Below are 17,834 nucleotides of genomic sequence, written 5' to 3'. Positions count from 1 at the left end.
GCAGTGACGTCCCTCACCTCCTGACAACCTGAGAGGGCTCGAGACCGAATAGGAGCAGTTGCTGGATTTTCTGCGTCTCCCTGGTCTGATTGCAACCATTACCTCAAAGCACTTTGGAGGAGATACATGAGGGAAATTGTCTTCGTTTCCTCTTTTGTCTGTCTCATGTGGATACACGGAGAGTTTTTAACCTGGATCGCAAACTGGTGGCTTTCGCTAGTATTTTGTTGACACTGTTAAATTTTCCTTAGGAATTAAAAGATCAGGCTTGTTCGTAAGGAAATCTAAAATTTGTGAGGGACGTTGAGAGGAGGAATGATGCTGATGAACATATGCGGGATAATGTGAAACGCTTCTTTAAAAAATAAGAAAAGAAAAGCTTGTGAAGAAAAGCCTCAGGGTAGCTGATGGTTTCTGTCCCAAAAGATGACTTGGGCAGGTGTCTGAATAGCTCTTCAGTAGCAATGCGGTCAGTCTCTTTCCTGGAGGAATGGCATTGAGTCGTACTACTAGAGGCTGAGTTTAGAAGCTTTTAGGTATGATTTTTCTTGAAATGTGGTCACTACCCTTGGTCAGAGCTAGAGGCGTGTGCAAAATTTTGCTGGGACTCTCGTCCGTCTCGAGGTGTTGATTGAATAGTCCTGTGTGTAAGATTGCAGTACAAGCATTTTGCATCCTTGCCAAATAAGCAGTGAGGTTAAATCGACTAATCTGGTATTTTAAAATTAAGCTTTCCTGGCATCAGGCTAAATCGTGTTTTCTTGATGTTTGATGCTGCACTGTAGCCATAAAGACTTGCACTTTTTGCATCTTGCTGCAACAGAAGTGATTTGCGCTGCACGTGGTTGCTGGGTAGTGAAAAGTGTGTGTGCTCACCTACCAGTATAGGCCAGTATACATCGCCTTACGTCAGTCAATAGCTACAGTAGCTCACGTGGTAGAAGTGAGCGGAAATAGACTTCCCCTTCCGGTATGTTTTTACACTAACAAGGCAGCAGGTGTTCTGTCTTGTAAGCAGAAACTTCTACGTGTTATCAAGTTCTTCAATTCACAGTAGCGTTATGTCAGCAGCTGAAAAAAGCTTTGCCGTAAGCATATGGAGAGGGGGAAAAAAAAATAAATCAAATTTGGGAGGAAAAAAAACTGGGGAGAGTGACGGTTTTGAATTAACTTCTTTTTTTTTTTTTTGGTGTTATGTTTTAGGGTCCAAGTCTCCCTGTGGTGCTTCATCCTACTCCAGAAGTTCACATACCTACTCCAAGTCAAGATGGGGTTTTTCCCACTCCTGCTCCTGCTCTCGATCATTTAGACGTTCCCATTCTCATTCCTACTCGCGATCGCCACCCTGTCCAAGAAGAGGCAAAGGGAAGAGTTGTAACTATCGTTCTAGATCAAGGTCCCGTAGTTATCACTGTTCACAGTCAAGGTCACCCCCATACCCAAGATACTATTCTGATGCAAAACCTGAAAAAAGGAAAAGAGAAGTAGATTAAAAGGTTGATAAAGATCATGAAGCCACCTACATAAAGGCCTCTAAACCAGAAACTGCTGAATCGAAAACATGGCCGAAGGGGAAGACTGAGCCTGATGGTGAAAAAGGAGAGCGACCTCCAGAAGGGGATAAATCTGCTTTTCTTAACAACCCTGCAAAAAAGATTGAACTTAACCAAGAAACTGGCAAAATGATGGTGAGTGGAGAAAATGTGCCACCTGCGAAAGAACCTGCTGAGAAACCTGAGCCGAGCAGCAGCAAAGTTAAACAAAAGAAAGCAAAGGGAGAAGTGAGAAGAAAAGTAACAGCAGCTGATGGATCTAGTTCAGCTCTTGTAAATTACACCAGGTACCTCATCATTTCTTTTCCTATTCTTTCTTTCCTCCTCCCCGCACCCCAACAATGTCAAATTATTCGTGGTGACTAATGAAAGGAACAGCTAAATCCATGCTACATGAGTGAATAATCTGTCACTTTTCCTGTTAAACGGTCCTTGGGTCAGAATCAAATTTTGTTAAAGAAAACAAACAGTCTGTACTGCGCAGAAAGCTCATGAGGTTAATTCATTGCTGACGTGTTTGACCCTTCCTCTGGGACTTTTTCCCCCTCTTCGTATTCATTACATGGTGACTCTGAGGAGTCCTCCCCATGTCTTCCTTCCCATCCAGCTGACTGCTAAAGGCAAGGATAACAGACACGTCTATACCGTGCAATACTTTGACATTAACAATTGCACGGTGCTGTAATGATCTGCCTTTGTCAGTGTGACATGAAATCGATCCTTGCAGAAATACCAGCTTGGTCGCCAATACACTGCACTGGTTTTAGCTTTGAGCACAGTGCCACGGCGACACAGCTGCACTGCTTCCAGCTCAGTGCCGACTCCTTCGGCTCTTACCTTGGAGATGAGTCTTCTATATTCCATTGTGCGACATGTGAAAAACAGGAAAGTGATCTGGTGTGGGGCTGCTATTCCTTACAGTCCAGCACCTAAAGAAGCACAACAAAGCAAACTCAAAACATTGAAGACATCGCTGTAGGCTTAAGACAGTGTCTTGATAGTCTAAAAAGTTTCCAAAACGTAACTTTTTCTAAAGAAGAACATGGGACTTGAGGATAAAATTTGGGTTGTGTGTACCTCTCCGTAATTGCTTGCTTCCACGTTGAAACGGGAACGTGTATCTAATTCATCTACCATTGGTAGAAGTGGGATGTGAAGGAATTAGCAGCTCAGACAGACCCCAATCCGATAATCCTGTGTCTTTGTTAATTAAATGTGGAGTAGGAAGACACTAAATTAATTGATTGCTCCTCATGTTAGCTAGTGGACTCGTTCTGTCTCTTGCCTGTTCCCCTAATTGAACATCCTTTGAAGAAATGCTGCAGACAGAGAATTGAAAGAAAAGCTCTTTTATAAAATGTTACAAAAGATCGTGTATCCCAGCCATTATTGAGGTACGCTTTTTTCCTCTCAGCAGTAGTTCTACTGGAGGAAGTGCCGTTAGAAAGACCGAAGAAGAGCCAGATACAAAAGGAGGCGTCGTTGAGGCAATGGAGGAGCACAGTAATGGTATCCCAGCCCCAGCTGAAGACGTCGTGAAGCTGAAGCCTGAAGCAAGGGGAAGTCACAGTCTAAGCAGTCCCCGTGTTAGCCGCAGCCGCGGTCAAAGCCCTTCTGAGAGTCGGACTCGAAGGCACAGGGGCAGTGCCAGCTCAGCAGCGAATCACAGCAGCAAGAAAAAGAAAAAGAAAAAAGAGAAGCAGCAGCACAAGAAGCACAAGAAACACATTGGAAATGACATGGAATTGGGAAAGAGGCAAAAACACAAGCACAAGAAGAAAACAATGAAGAAGAGCAAAGAGAAAGAAAGAGGACCAAAAAGTGAAATCCGTCACTACACAGAATGACAGATAATTTAAAAAAGACTGAATTCCCAAGGGATCTGTACTAATTTTTCCTAAAATGTAAACAAATTTGGGCATTGCAAATAATGACACGAAAGAGCCTGTGCTGCAGTTCCAATTTTGCTGCTTGATTATTTCATTTTTACATCAGAGCTTTGTAAGAGTGAGTATTTTCTACAGAGTTGTTAGTTGTGACCATGTAACACAAAAGGTTTACTGGGGCATCTTATTTTTAGCCACCGTTAAATAGTTTAGGTGGAGTTTTCTGTACTGTGAAAATTTTCCTAGTTGAAGGTCTTTTTAGTTGCCTGGCAGAAGCAGCTGGTATCAGTTATAAAATACCAGCGGAATGATTCGCAGAGACATTACAGCCCTCTTATGTCACTTTTTGATGAGAATAAAATGTTTTTGGTAAACTGTCCAATGTGAGATTTCCAGAGATAGCTGAACATTAGCAAAGGTCAGTGACTTTTAGCAAAGGTCAGCCTTCTTTGCTTCGGTCTTTACTGCTCAGGCCAGCCCTCAGGAGCCCCAGACTTTGGAAGTGACAGCGAAAGTCTAGACGAAGGAGGACTTCCCCTCGGTTGAGGAGAATTAAGTCAGAGATCAGGGAAGTAAGCTGGATATCCACAAGTCCATGGGTCCTGATGGGATGCACCCGAGAGTGCTGAGGGAGCTGGCGGAAGTTGTTGATGGGCCGCTCTCCATCATCTTTGAAAGGTCCCGGAGAACAGGCGAGGTGCCTGAGGACTGGAGGAAAGCCAATGTCCCTCCAGTCTTCAAAAAGGGCAAGAAGGAGGAGCCGGGGAACTACAGGCCGGTCAGCCTCACCTCCATCCCTGGAAAGATGATGGAACAGCTCGTTGTGGGCGTCATCCCAAGGCATGTGGAGGAAAAGAAAGCTATGGGCAGTAGTGAACACGGATTCACCAAGGGGAAATCCTGTGTGACTAACCCAATAGCCTTCTGTGATGGCGTGACTGGATGGATAGATGAGGGGAGGGCAGTGGATGGTGTCTACCTTGACTTCAGCGAGGCTTTCGACACGCTCTCCCACAGCATCCTCATAGGGAAGCTTAGGAAGCGTGGGTTAGATGAGTAGACATTGGGGTGGATAGATAACTGGTTGAAAGACAGAGCTCAGAGGGTTGTGATTAGGGGCACAGAGTCTAGTTGGAGGTCAGTGAGGAGTGGTGTTCCCCAGGGGTCAGTGCTGGGTCCAGTCCTCTTCAATATCTTCATCAGTGACCTGGATGAAGGGACAAAGTGCACCCTCAGCAAGTTCACTGATGACACAAAGCTGGGGGGGTGGCTGACACACCAGAAGGCTGTGCCGCCATCCAGAGAGACCTGGACAGGCTGGAGAGTTGGGCAGAGAGAAACCTTATGAAATTCAACCAGGACAAGTGTCGGGTGCTGCACCTGGGGAGGACTAACCCCATGCACCAGGACAGGTTGGGGCTGACCTGCTGGAGAGCAGCTCTGTGGAAAGAGACCTGGGAGTCCTGGTGGACAACAGGATGACCATGAGCCAGCAATGTGCCCTTGTGGCCAAGAAGGCCAATGGCATCCTGGGGTGCATCAAGAAGAGCGTGGCCAGCAGGTGGAGGGAGGTCATCCTTCCCCTCTACTCTGCCCTGCTGAGGCCGCATCTGGAGTGCTGTGTCCAGTTCTGGGTTCAAGAAGGACAGGGAACTGCTGGAGAGGGGACAGCAAAGGGCTACCAAGATGCTGAGGGGACTGGAAGACCTCTCTTATGAAGAAAGGCTGAAGGATTTGGGTCTCTTCAGCCTGGAAAAAAGACGACTGAGGGGGGATCTTATCAACACTTAGAAATAGTTAAAGGGTGGGTGTCAGGAGGATGGGGCCAGACTCTTGTCAGTGGTGTCCGGGGACAGGACAAGGGGCAATGGGAACAAACTGGAACATGGAAAGTTCCATCTGAACATAAGGAAAAACTTCTTTACCTTGATGGTGACAGCGCTGGAACAGGCTGCCCAGAGAGGTGGTGGAGTCTCCTTCTCTGGAGATCTTCCAAACCCACCTGGACACGATCCTGTGCAACCTCCTGCAGGTGAACCTACTTTGTCAGGGAGGTTGGACTAGGGATGATCTCTAGCGGCCCCCTCCAACCCCTACCATTCTGTGATAGTGTGGTTCAGCTCCAGCAAAACGCTTTCAATGATCTCCCTCAATATTCTTTTACCACTGGTGACACCACTGGTGACCGGCTGCCAAGAGGATTTTACCCCATTAATCACAACTCTCTGGGTACGGCCATCCAGCCAGTTTTTAACCCAGCAAAGAGTACACTTGTCTATGCCATCATTCACCAGCTTCTCCAGGAGAATGCTGTGGGGGACGGTGTCAAAGGCCTTGCCAGCCAGCAAGCTGTTCCAAGTTCCAGCCAGCTCCAAAAGAAACCCACCGCTGGCCAAAACTGAGCCCGTCAACGAGGATGGTGGAACCTCTGTGAGAGTGTATTTAAGAAAGGACACAAGGGCTCGAGTGGGAGAGGAGTTAGGGAAAAACCAGTGTGAGAAACAGCCCTGAAAACACCAGGGTGAGTGAAGAAGGAGGGAGAGGAGGTGCTCCAGGTGCCAGAGCAGATGGTCTCCTGCAGCCTGTGGAGAATACCACAGTAGAGCAGGTATTTCCCTGCAGCCTAAGGAGAGGAGCACAGCAGAGGAGGTAATCCCTGCACTTGGTGGAGGACCCAACACTGGAGAGGCTGGATATTTCCTGAAAGAATTTCAGCTTGAGGAGAGCCCATGCTGTAGCAGGTTTATCTCGAAAGACTGTAGCCTGTAAGAGGGACCCCATGGGAAAAGTGTTAGAAGGAAGGAGCAGCAGAGAGGAATTGTTATGGACTGACCAGGACCCCCATTCCCCATCGCCCTGCACTGCTCAGGGGGAAGGAGGGAGAGGAGCTGGGAATGAAGCAGCAAAGTTCAAGAAGGAAAAAAATGTGTGGAAATAGTCTTTCCAGGTGATAAGGTCTTCCATCGGTCCTATGCTTCTTTGACCCTCAGCCTTTGCAGTTGTACATGCCTGGCCTGCCCACTTACCTTCACTCCTGTCCCCTTTGTATGAGGCCCACACACATCTTGGCACGCCCAGCGTAACGTGGCCTCCACCAAAGCTGGAGCCCACCTGGGCTTGGAGGCAGGGAGGGGCCCGGTCCCCTCTGTCCGGGGCTGGGCACAGCTTTTCCCTGGGAACCTCCCTGAGGAGCACTCCTCGTCTGTGTCAGCCTGGGGCCCGGCAGGGGTGGCCCGGGGACAAGGGCTGCTGGGGCAGGGCTGAAGGAGCTCAGCTGGGACAGCGTTAGACTGAAGATCTAAAGGTGCCTGGTTCAGCCCTGGGCTTCAGCAGTGATTTTTCTCCCTCTGCTTTTTGCAGAGCCCGTCTGCCGCCTTCCAGCCTGCCCCAACCCTGCTTGCTCCTTCACCTCTTGCCAGAGCACTGTCCCTGCCCTGGACCTGCACATCTGCGGCTTAGAAGGAGCCTTCCTCCAGCCCCACAAGTCCCCAGCCTCCCCCTGGGCAGGACTCTCCACTCAGGGCTGCTTTGGGGTGGTCTCCAGCTGTGCCTCCTTCCCTGCTCCACAGGATCGGGATGTCCTCTCTGCGGGGCCTCTGCACGACCCAGTTCCTCTCCTCTTTGTCATGCTCAAGGGTGCAGAGTCTGTTCCCCTCCTCAGGCGCCTCCTGCACCTTGTCTCCATTCCCAGAGCAGAGGCCACTGGACCCATAGTCCCAGGGAGAGGCACTCCCTGGAGCTGCGGCCTGAATGGCAGCATCCTTCCCCCGGGGGGGTGTTGCAGTGAGACCTCTGATGTGCCCAGGACAGCTGACAAAGCCACGCTGAGGATCACCCACCGGAGTGCATGGCCATCGGAATTGTTTAGTCACACGCTGTCCTGAGCAGAATTTCTTGTCCCCCTTTGCCCCCCTGCTCCAATGACTGGTAACACACCAATATGCTCCTCTCTGGGCATCAGCCCCATGGAGATGGACAACTGCCCTTCACCCCACCTCCAGGGATGCTGCGGGGCAGAGGGGTGCAGGAGGCCCGCTACATGGATGAGGGCGTGTGAGCTTTCTGCCCCCATGTTGCCCCATCGCACACCCTGGGGTGCCATCAGAGCCTGGGGGCACCTCACCCCAGGGAGGGCATGTCCCTCACCCTGTTGTACTTTTCCTCCTCTGCCGCTGCGCACAGATGTGGCACACAGGGGGGTTGCCCTTGCCCTGGGGGGCAGAGGAGGCTCAGGAGTTTTCTCCTCTCCGTTGGCCCTGGAGGGGGCCAGAGTGTGGGAGCAGCACCTGCAGCCAGAGCCTCCTTCTGCCCCATTGCTCTTCAGAGACGCTGGAGGGGCAGTGCTCTGCAGTGCAGCCCTGTGCCAGGATCAGGCCCCAGGGGAGAGGCAGTGCGGACTTCCCCCATCTCAGGAGGGCTCAAGTGCTGTTTGCTGCAGAGGGTCCCTGGGCACCCAGAGGACAACGGGGCTGTGCTTGTCACAGGCCCCTCATGGGAGGAGAGTGTCTCCTGCTGGGAAGGCTCCAGAGGGTGTAGCTCAGTGGCAGAGCGCCCACTTTGCATGTGGGAGATCCTGGCTTCCATCCCCAGCATCTCCAAGGGGGTTCTTCCCTGAATGCCCAGCCTCTGGGAAAGGCTGGAGCTGGAGCCTCTGGTCCTCTGCAGGCACTGTGGGCCTGCCCTGCCCAGCCAGGGTCTGGCTGTGGGGTGAGGAGGGCTGTGTGCGCTGCCTCTTTGGAGCCCCCTCTCAGGAGAGAGGCGGGCAGCTGTGCTGGACCTGAGCTCAGCTCACTGCCCTGCACCACACACCCACCCGAGACATGCCCCTTCCCCACCGCCATGTCTTTGGGCTCCGGTATCCTCCAGCCACCCTCGGGGAGACACTAAAGCACCTGGGCAGGCAAGCACAGCTCTGGCTCAAAGGCTTTTAATAAGAACCAATATGGGGGCCCCTATGTAAAAACAGGGGAATGAAAATCGAGGAAACCCCTGGCAGTTTCTGCTGCCCGTGGGAAAAGGGAGAGGGTTCCCTGGTGCTCACGGCTCTCCCAGCTGCACAGACCTCTCCTCCCTCCTGGCTGCCCCCAGCTGCACTGCAGGGACGGGCTCTCCTGGCCCGGGGCTCAGGGACCGTTGTGCACTGAGCTCCGGTGTCACAGCCTCTGTGTCCTCAGGGGGATGTGCCACAGACACCTCTTCAGCATCGTCATAGCCCGTGCTCTCTGGGGACAGGGACCAGCCATCCCCCTCAGCTCCGGGGGCACCAGCACCTCTCTGGGAGAGCAGGTTTGGCCCTGCAAGCAGCAAGGCAGGCCATTGCATGTTCACCCCATGGGGTGCCTCTCCTGGGCTGTACATCAGCTTCCTCCCTTCTCCTCACCAGTCCTGAGACGTTCAGCTCCCTCTCCCACCCATGGAGCCCCCAAGGAAAAACTCCTGGGGCAGGTTGCCCCATCCGAGCACGTTTGGCTCTCAGCGTGACAGCGATTCATCCAACGCCAGGGATGCCACCCCAGGAACCAGCAGCACTTTCTTTCCCTCTCACCTCCAAGGGTATCCGTGGGTCCAGATCCTTCCTCTGCCACCCTGGGCATTTCCCAGTCTTCCTGCCCAGGGGAAGGATCCTCCCCAGGGTCAGAAACCTCCCTGGCATCATCATAGCCATCAGCTGGGTCACCTCCAGGCAGGACAGGGACATCTGAAAGGAGAGGAGAGCTGGTGACAGTGAGAAGATGCGTTCTGCAGAGCAGAGGATGGGAGGATGCGCAGGGACGTGGGGCTCCGACATTGGTGTTTGCAGCCCCACAGGAGATCCCGCCCGATCTCCCAGCTCCGAGGGTGACACTCAGTGACACTGCTGTCCATCACATGTCTGCAGGGAGGAGACATCCACCCCTTCCTGCCCCCCATTACCTGGTGCTGGCCATGGACCATCCTCCTCCTCGCTGTCCCCGGGGTAGGGCTGCAGCTTGCTCAGGGACCCCTCTGAATAGGAGCCTGGAGAGAGGCCCAGCGGGTGTGAGGGGAGTGCGCTCTGCTGACCCAGCTTGTGCTCAGTGCTGCTGGGGACGTGGGACCCACAGAGCCACGGCTGCACGGGGACGAGGGCTCAGGACTCACCCTGCTGCCCTGGGACAAAGCCCATCTCCAAGGGCCTGCCAGAGCTGCCCTGGGACAGCCCCTTCCCTCACCCCTCAGGTGTCCCCCAGGGTGCAGGGGCAGGCAGAGAGGGGCTGTCCCCAAATGGGACGCGCAGAGCAGGTGGGGAGAAAGCTTCTCTCCTGGGCCCAGGACATGGGTGCTCCCCACACAGATCCAACAGCCCCACAACCGCACAAACCATGGGTTAGGGGGCTGCAGGGGTCAATCCTGGGTGGCAGCCAGGGGAAAGAGCACTGTAGATGTGTCCTCAACAAGGGACGCACACCAACCTGAGCCGCTGAACCTTGCCTGCTTCTGCCATGCTGGGCTGGAACCGATCTCCTCGTACACGGCCTCATGGAAGGGCTCCTGAGCTCTCTCAGAGCCTGTGGACAGAGGCAGGGCTGGCCCAGGGATGGTCAGAGAGGGGATGGGATCCCACAGAGAGCACACGCTCTTGTCCCCCCAGCTCTGCCTCTCCCACTCACTGACACCCCACGGCACCCCTGGCCTTGCCAGCAGGCATCTTCCCCTGGGAAGGGACCCACCTCTGCGCCCAGCCCTGGCGCTTCGCACTTGCCCGGCCAGGAGGGCCAGGAGCAGGCAGACAAGGGCTCCCAGGATGATGCACATGATGACGGGCAATGAGACTCTCCCACTGCCGGTCAGACGGCCCCGCGTGGGATCTGCATGGCAGGAACACAGAAAGGGCAGCACCAGGCCTGGGAGAGGTGAGGGGCCGGCACACCCCAGTCCTGACCCCCATTACATACCGGGTTTCAGGGGACGAGGGATGGGGAAGCTCCCACCTGAGTGGGTGAATGACAGCCCTCCCCAGCCTCCCGCCCCACCGCTACCCCGGTGCCTCCTCCTGGGAGTTTCACAGCCCAGCAAGGAGCCCCTTCCCTCCGGCTGTGGGTCACAGCCTGGCCCCAAGAAGACCCAGCGCTGGTGGGGAGGACGGGTTACCTGCTGGAGGGGTTGGTGCTGCCGTCCTGGGTGCATCTGCAGAGGAGGAGAAGGAGAGCTGGGCTGAGAGGGTGGGGGTGCAGGTACCAGGGAGCCTCCTCTCTGACACACCGTGTGTGTGAGTGTGTGCGCGCACGTGTGCATGTGCAGACATCCCTGCCACATCCCACCCAAATCGCCCCTCCTGCACGACTGGTGAGCATGGCCAGGATGGAGCGCAGGGCCCAGAGCAGGGACAGAGCAGGCAGCCCAGGAGATGCCCCTGGGGGCTGCAGGGCCCTGCGGGCAGAAGCTGGAGGACACCCAGCCCCACAGAAGCTGCTGCCCACTCGGCAAAAGGCTCTCCTGCTCTGCAGGGATGGCCTTGCTCTCAGGAGCTCTGGAGCCATAATGGCAGCCAATGGAGGAAATTGTGAGGTGTCCCTGCCCTTCGAGGTGTCGCAGCCCTGCCGCTCACCTGAGCAGATCACGGCCGCGTCCTCCTTATGGCGGCAGGCACCGCTGTCCCCAGGCCGGGCCCAGCAGTCCTGCAGAGATGGCTCTGTCCCCCGGCACTCCACCTGCTCCAGCCAGATGGGGCCGCTCCCCTCCCCAGATGCAGCCTCGGCCAGGGCAGACACCGCAGGGCCACAGCCCAGCTGCCTGCATGCCACCTCGGCATCCCGCATGTCCCAAGAGTCGTCACACACCGTCCCCCAGGAGCCGCGGTGCCACACCTCCACTCGGCCGGAGCACCCCTTCTCCCCTCCCACGGCACGAATCTTCTCCCTGTCTGGAGAAGGCAGAGAGCTCCCAGGGCCGCGGGACAGCAGGCAGAGCCCTGCCAGGCGAGAGGGGCATGCAGAGGAGCAGCTACCTGTGCAGCTCGGGGTGCTGGGGCACGCAGCCATTGGGGCCGGGGGTGTTTCTGGCTGACTCCCTGCAGAGGGAAACGCTGTGGTGAAAGGGCTGCTCCAGGGGGGCGTGCAGCAGAGAGCGGGGCTCAGCTCAGCTCGTGCCACCCACCCATGGCAGCAGCTGAACCCCGGTCCTTCGGGGGACACACACTCGGCAACGTGGGGGACCCTGACTGCTCAGCCCCAAAGGGACCCTGGGTCACAGAGCAGGAGGGTGTCCATGGAAGGGACACTCCTCAGAGCCCTGGCTGTTCCCTTCTGGGACCTTGCCTCGAGAAACCTCTGCCTCAACCAGGCGAAGCTGGGAGCCCGGCTGGCAACTGCTGGTGAATGTGTGGGGCTCCAGGAGAGGAAGTCCCATTTTTGGTACCAGCAGCAGCAGCGTCTGCCTTGGAAACGAAAGGCCCCTGCAGGCCCAGGAATTTGACCATGCCCAGCCAGGAGCAGGAACGCAGGGGATGCTGGTGCCCGGCTAGCTCAGAATTACCCTTGCAGGTGATGTGGGTCTCATCTCGCAGGTCGTCGCATGACTGCGGGTGCCAGGGAGCGGAGGGACACTGCCAGAAGGAGCTGTTTCTCTCCCCACACTCCACACGATCCAGCCAGGCCGTGCCAGACAGCCTGCCGTGGGGCCGTTGTGTTTCCAGGGACCCTCTGTCCCCGCAGCCCAGCTCCTTGCATGCCAGCGACACAGTTTCAGGAGTCATGGAGTTGGAGCAAACGCTCCCCCACGTCCCATTGTAGAAAACCTGCAGGCGCCCGGAGCAGTTGGTGCCGTTCTCCAGCCTCAGGGCCATGAACTCTGGGAGGAAAGGCAGCGAGGGGGAACAGGCTGGGCTGGGGCTGGGGGAGCAGGGACACCCCTGCACCCGCCAGGCCCTCAGACAGGCAAAGGCACGTCCAGCAAGTCCCCCTTGCACCCACGGACAGAGAAATGTCCCTGATGGACAGACACCCCTGCCCTCCCTGCGGACCGTCAGGGACAGCTGAGCTCCCCAGGGACCCCCGGTGGGACTGAGGGCACCTGTGCATGGGTGTCCCCACGGTGGCCTTTGTCAGGGGCTCAGAGCTGGCCAGGAACAGCCTCGGCCGTTGCCGGCTCTCCCCTCGTCCCGGCCTGCCTGGGCACTGGGCTCCCACCACAGCTCCAGGCACACACCTGAGCAGACGACTCCTGCGTCCTCTTTGTGCCCGCAGTCGTGCTGCCCCCAGGACCCTGCCAGACAGTCCCAGAGAGCAGCTTCGGCCCCGGAGCAGTTCACGCTCTCCAGCCAGATCTGAGCGGAGCCTTCCCCGAAGCGAGCGGAGCCAACCGCCTCCAGTGCCCCTCCGCAGCCCAGCTGGCGGCAAACGACGGCAGCATCAGACAGGTCCCAGCCGTCATCGCAGACACTCCCCCAGCTGCCCTGGTAGTAGATCTCCACTCTCCCAGCGCAGCGCCCAGGCCCGTTCACCAGCCGCACCTGACGGCTCCCTGTAGCAGGAGGAAACCCCGGGTGCTGTCAAGGGCCAGCTGCCCACCCAGCCCAGAGCCTGGGGGAGCCGTGCAGCGCCACTCACCCCAGCAAACGACCCCCACGTCCTCGGCAATCCCTGCTTCCAGCGCACTCTCAGGCAGGGAGGTGTTGCAGAGGGTCAGGTTGGCCTCGTGCCCTGCACACCGCACCCCGCGCAGCCCCACGGGACCCATCCCTCTCTGAGCCTTCGGGGGGTTGTAGGCTGCCTCTGCCTCTCCACACTGCAGCTGCCGGCACACCACGCTGGCCTCCTGCACGTCCCACTGCTCATCCAGGACTCTGCCCCACGTCCCGTGCTGGAAGATCTCCACTCGCCCGTCGCACGGGCTTCCTCCACCCACCAGCCGCAGGGATGCGAAGCGAGCTGGGCCTGGGGAGAGCAGCCATGCCCCAGCCCTTGGCAGCATCGGGGAGCCCGGCAGCCTGCAGCACGTCTCCAGGCTCTGGCACCCTTGCAGGAGGGCCCTGGAGCTCGCCTGCCTGCCGCCAGCCCTCTGTGGGGACCTTCTGAGCCAGAGCCTTGCACTGCCACAGGGTCCCCTGCTTTGGGAGCATTTAAGAGGAAAACAGAGTAACCGAGTGTTTTCCTGCACTCACCTGAGCATATGACAGCAGCGTCATTCTCATGGGAGCACGGCGAGGCCCCCAGGGCAGTCACTGGGCACTCTCCCAGGTGGGCTTCAGTCCCGTCACAGTGGAAGGAGTCTCTCCAGACAGGGCCGCTTCCTCTCCCAAAACGCCCTCCTTTAGAAATGGACTCAGCAAACCCGCAGTTGAGGTGACGGCAGAGAACATGGGCGTCCAAGAGGTCCCAGCGGGAGGCACAGAGGGTGCCCCAGGTCCCCTGCACATGGACCTCCACCCTCCCCTCACACGCCGTGCTGCCGTTCACCAGCCTGAACCCTGTGAACTCTGGACAGAGAAGGATGAGACAGGGCAGACTTGTGCTTTTCTCCCTTGGGTGGTGGAGTAGAGGGCAAATGGACATCCTGCCTTTCTCCTCCTTCTGCACCATTTTAGGGCTGCAGACAAACATTCAAGGTCAGGTCTAATGGGGCTCTGAGCAACCTGATCTAGTTGAAGAGGTCCCTGCTGGTTGCAGGCAAGTTGGACTAGATGACATTGAAAGGTCCCTTCCAACCCAAACCATCCTATGGTTCTGTGATCACCCCTTCTGTCCTCACACCCAGCACAGCACAGTCCCGTCCCTGCTCCCCCATCATCGGCACACCCCCGGTGGTAACACCCTGCCCTGAGTCCTTACGTGTGCAGGTGACACCGGCAGCATTCGCGTGGGTGCAGGGTTGGTCCCTGGGGGACCCCGTGGGGCAGGAGCTGAGAAGGGATTCATTCCCCACACACTGCAGCTCTCTGTCCCACATGGGACCAGACCCTTCTCCAAAGTGAGCTGCCCCGGGGACAGACAGGGCTGTGCCACACTGCAACTCTCTGCAGACCACGTCGGCAGCTTTGGGACCAAAGTCGGAGTCACAGACAGTTTTCCACTCGTTCCTATCATGAATCTCCACTCGTCCTGAGCAGGGGTTGTCCCCTCCAACCAGCCGGACAAATCCTGGAGTAACCAAAGAACCCTGTGAGTTCCCACAGCCCTCTGGCAGTTACATACCCATGTCCTACCTGGCCTGCAAGGTGGCTACAGGCAAAGAGACCCACGAGCTTCCCAGCAGCTCCTAGCGGGTGTTGATGGCACAAACACACCAGGGACCCCCTGCTGCTCCCCCAACATCATCACAGCACTCGTGGGCTGGATTTTCTCCCAAACCCACAGCCACAGGAAGCGCTTAGAAAAACTGCTGCCCTCCTGGAGACCCTGGGCTACCTGGCACTGGCCCCAGGCACTGCAGCGCTTGAGCCCAAGGAGATGGGCTGAGGTTCTGCTGGCTGCTGCAGCCTGCTCTGCCCCACCAAGCTGAGAGCCAGGCTGAGGAACCCCTTGGAGCCACCAGAAATGGAGCCCATTGAGGCACTGCTATTAGATGGGACATGTCAGAGGGAGCAGATGTGGTGCAGCTGTACCTCCGGTCGCTGTCTCCACCAGCCCCCAGCTCCAGCACCTGCCTGGGGAGGGTCCTGAGCCAGGGCCAGAGAACACCGCCAGGGGTGCACATCCCTGGCCCCCAGCTGGGTAGAGGGCAGGAGAGGGGGCAGAGGAGCAGCCCTGGGCTGACACAAGCTCCCAGGGCAAGGAGAGCCAGAAAGTGCTGGCAAGTGCCCTTGGCACAGGGCAGGCAGGGGCTGGGGTAGGCAGGAGAGGCTGGGCAGCAGGTCAGCGCTGCCTGCACAGGGGTGTTTCCCTGTGGGCTCGCTCTCATGGGGTGGCTCTGGAAGGGGAATGAGGTGGCCATGAGCCACCCAGCTCTTCTGCCCAAGCCCAGGGCCCCTGCCCTCTGAGCAGCCCCTCTGCTTTGGGGGACTCATGTCTGCCAGGGGACACAACCCAAAAGTCCCTGACCTCCTTGGGCCCAGGGTTGTGGGTGGCCATGTGAGCTGCTCTAAGTCCTCTTGCATGAGGGCACCATGTCCCAGCCCCAGGCGCCGATGGAGGGTGGGCTGAGACACATCAGGGGTCAGGCAGTGGCGGGTTCCCACTGGCTTTTCCTCAGGGACCGGGGAAACCAGCAATGACAGTCCCAGCTCAGCAGCGTGACCAGCCACACCAGGCCCTTCTCCAGTAACCCCTTGTTTCCTTGAGGGCACAGCCAGGTCCCTTCCCCCGTCCTGGTCACAAAGGTGGGGAACAGGCTGGCACCGTACCTGAACACGTCACTCCAGCATCCAGACTGTGATCACAGTATTGTCGAATCTCTTCTGTGTCTGTGCAATCAGACAGGGCTGACTCGGTGCCATGACACGCAACATAAGCCATCCAAATGGGGCCAGATCCTGGCCCAAAATGTCCGTACTGAGGAGCTTCAAGAGCAGACCCACAGTGCAGCTGCTTACAAACCACTGCAGCATCGTCCATGTCCCAGTTGTAGCCACACACAGTCCCCCACTGGCCCTGGTGTTTCACCTCCACTCTCCCAGCACAGCGTCCGCCGCCATCCTCCAGCTTCACCTCTGCAGCCCCTTCGAACATCGACATGGGACCGCTCAGGAGAGCACCGAGCCCCAGAGTGCAGGTCTAGAAGGCCCCCCCTGCCCAGGATGAGTCAGAAGCACCACGGTGGGAGGGTGGGAGTCCTCACCCCTCTAGGCTGTCCCTTGGCCAGTGTGGGGGTCCCTGCTCTCCCCACAGCCTGTGAAGGCTAGGGGTGCAGTACTCCAGCCCTTCTGGGATGGGCTATTCACCATAACACAGCCCTGGGAACCTCCTGCCACTCCCATGGCCCCCTCCCATGACCACCCACTCATTGTGCCCCCAGGCCCTGCACAGGGAACCCGCTCCTCCCCAGCCCAACACCCCATAACAGCCCCATGCCCCCAGCCCCACACCTTCCCCTGCTGACCACCTGCCCTGGCACCACCCAAGCTCACACCCCCCCAGGCCTTTCTGTGTCCTCATGAACACCAACATGATCCCAAGGATCCCCCCAACTCATGTCCCCTCCTGGCCCCTGGTGGCAGCCCAGCCCCTGTGCTTGGTGGGAGCCCCTGAGAAGGGAACTTCTCTACCACCTGTGGGTGCAGACAGTCCAGTCCCCCTCTCTCTGTGGGGCACAAACTGCCTTCCTGGTGTCAGGGCTCCCCTGGACCCTGGAGCCACAGCCAGCCTCAGGGGCACAGTACTGGGGAATAAGTCATCCCAAAAGGGTACCCCAGGATGGGTTGTCTTTAAATGCAGCCAGGCACAGGCTGCCCAAAATACTGGAGCTCTGGAAGTGGAGACACCCTCTCCCAGCCAAATGGACACAGGCAAAGGCACAGGGTCCATGGACTTGAGCTCCTCCTGACCCTCATCTCAGCGGCACTTGGAAAGAAACCCTCTTCCCAAAGGGCTCTTGATGACCCCACTGGTACCCGATGGCCCTGGGCTGTGGGAAAAGGGAGCCGGCACTTACCTCTGCAGAGCTGCACCCAGAGGAGCAGCCACAGCACCCGAGGGGACAGGAGTCCCTCCATTCCCATCCTGAGCCTCCTGCCCTGCTGGCACAGCCCTGCTCTTCCCCACTCCCTGTCACAACTCCTGGGGACTCATGGGGACGTCGATGATGGGAGGGTAATATATCTCTGCAGATGCCGACCCAGCTGCGGAAGGAGCCAATTGAAGCAGCAGCACCTTTTTAGACGTTATCGGGAGCTATCTCCCCTCCGACACAGCCCAGCCCGCCAATGAACTTCTCCAGTGCCGTTCATGACCATATATGAGGGACATATATGTCCCACTGCCGGTGTCATGGTCGCTGTGGTGGCGGATCATCATGGGACAAGCTGGGTGTGCCGGGGAATTTGGTTAGTCACCCCTTGCACCCTGCTGTGGGCCTGGAAGCACTGAGCATCTCCTGCACCGGGCTCATCCAAGAAGCCATGAGGCAAGTGTCCAGCTGCCCCCAACCTGCGGTGACCATGGAGCGGGGACTGCACCAGGGTCTGTGTCAGGATGGGGAGGAAACAGCCCCTGCCCCTGCTACGGACCTCACTGTGCTGGGAGCAGCAGCTGGGAGACGTCTTCATCCAGGGCAAGGGCTCCATCCCAGGAGTGTTGGCTTGTCCGTCCCTCCCTGCAGACCCCCACAGTGAGTCCCTCGCAGGAGCTGGAGCTAAATCAAGTCCCTGCCCTGGCAGCAGACAGACAGCCCGGAAGCTCAGACGTCTCCCTGACTCTCAGTGTGTCACCCAGGGGCCGTTATTCCCCACGGGCAGAGCGGGAGCTGGAGCCTGCAGGTGCACAAACCACAGCCCACGTGGCCT

The 17,834-nt window shown here is 57.3% G+C and overlaps 2 protein-coding genes across 2 annotated transcripts in view; both read right to left on the bottom strand.

Moving 5' to 3' along the window:
* Positions 1-17,834, bottom strand: part of LOC141736976 (olfactory receptor 14A16-like) — a 142,395-nt gene that overhangs the window by 54,699 nt on the left and 69,862 nt on the right. The window lies entirely within an intron of this gene.
* On the bottom strand, positions 1,387-16,068 carry LOC141736979 (scavenger receptor cysteine-rich type 1 protein M130-like). Its single transcript, XM_074571647.1, has 17 exons — positions 15,738-16,068; positions 15,436-15,533; positions 15,000-15,104; positions 14,227-14,545; positions 13,564-13,874; positions 12,605-12,911; positions 11,933-12,247; positions 11,007-11,321; positions 10,550-10,585; positions 10,161-10,266; positions 9,353-9,501; positions 8,985-9,137; positions 8,581-8,733; positions 7,586-7,650; positions 5,537-5,628; positions 2,918-3,101; positions 1,387-1,464 (listed from the first exon to the last, which is right to left on the bottom strand). The coding sequence occupies exons 1-17, from the start codon at positions 16,066-16,068 to the stop codon at positions 1,387-1,389; spliced, it is 3,117 nt and encodes a 1,038-aa protein (XP_074427748.1).

Source organism: Larus michahellis, unplaced genomic scaffold (genome assembly GCF_964199755.1).
Source record: "Larus michahellis unplaced genomic scaffold, bLarMic1.1 SCAFFOLD_78, whole genome shotgun sequence".
Lineage (NCBI taxonomy): Eukaryota > Metazoa > Chordata > Aves > Charadriiformes > Laridae > Larus > Larus michahellis.
This window is presented reverse-complemented; position numbering and strand designations above follow the sequence as displayed.

What these genes read in the sequence shown, in the direction of transcription:
- LOC141736979 (XM_074571647.1), bottom strand. Translation starts at nt 16,068, where the DNA reads ATGTCGATGTTCGAAGGGGCTGCAGAGGTGAAGCTGGAGGATGGCGGC. An exon ending in CGCAGGAGTCGTCTGCTCAG is followed by an intron (nt 12,248 to 12,604) that starts GTGTGTGCCTGG and finishes CTTTCCTCCCAG; the next exon opens with AGTTCATGGCCCTGAGGCTG. An exon ending in CTCCTGGCCCTCCTGGCCGG is followed by an intron (nt 9,502 to 10,160) that starts GCAAGTGCGAAG and finishes CCACGTCCCCAG; the next exon opens with CAGCACTGAGCACAAGCTGG.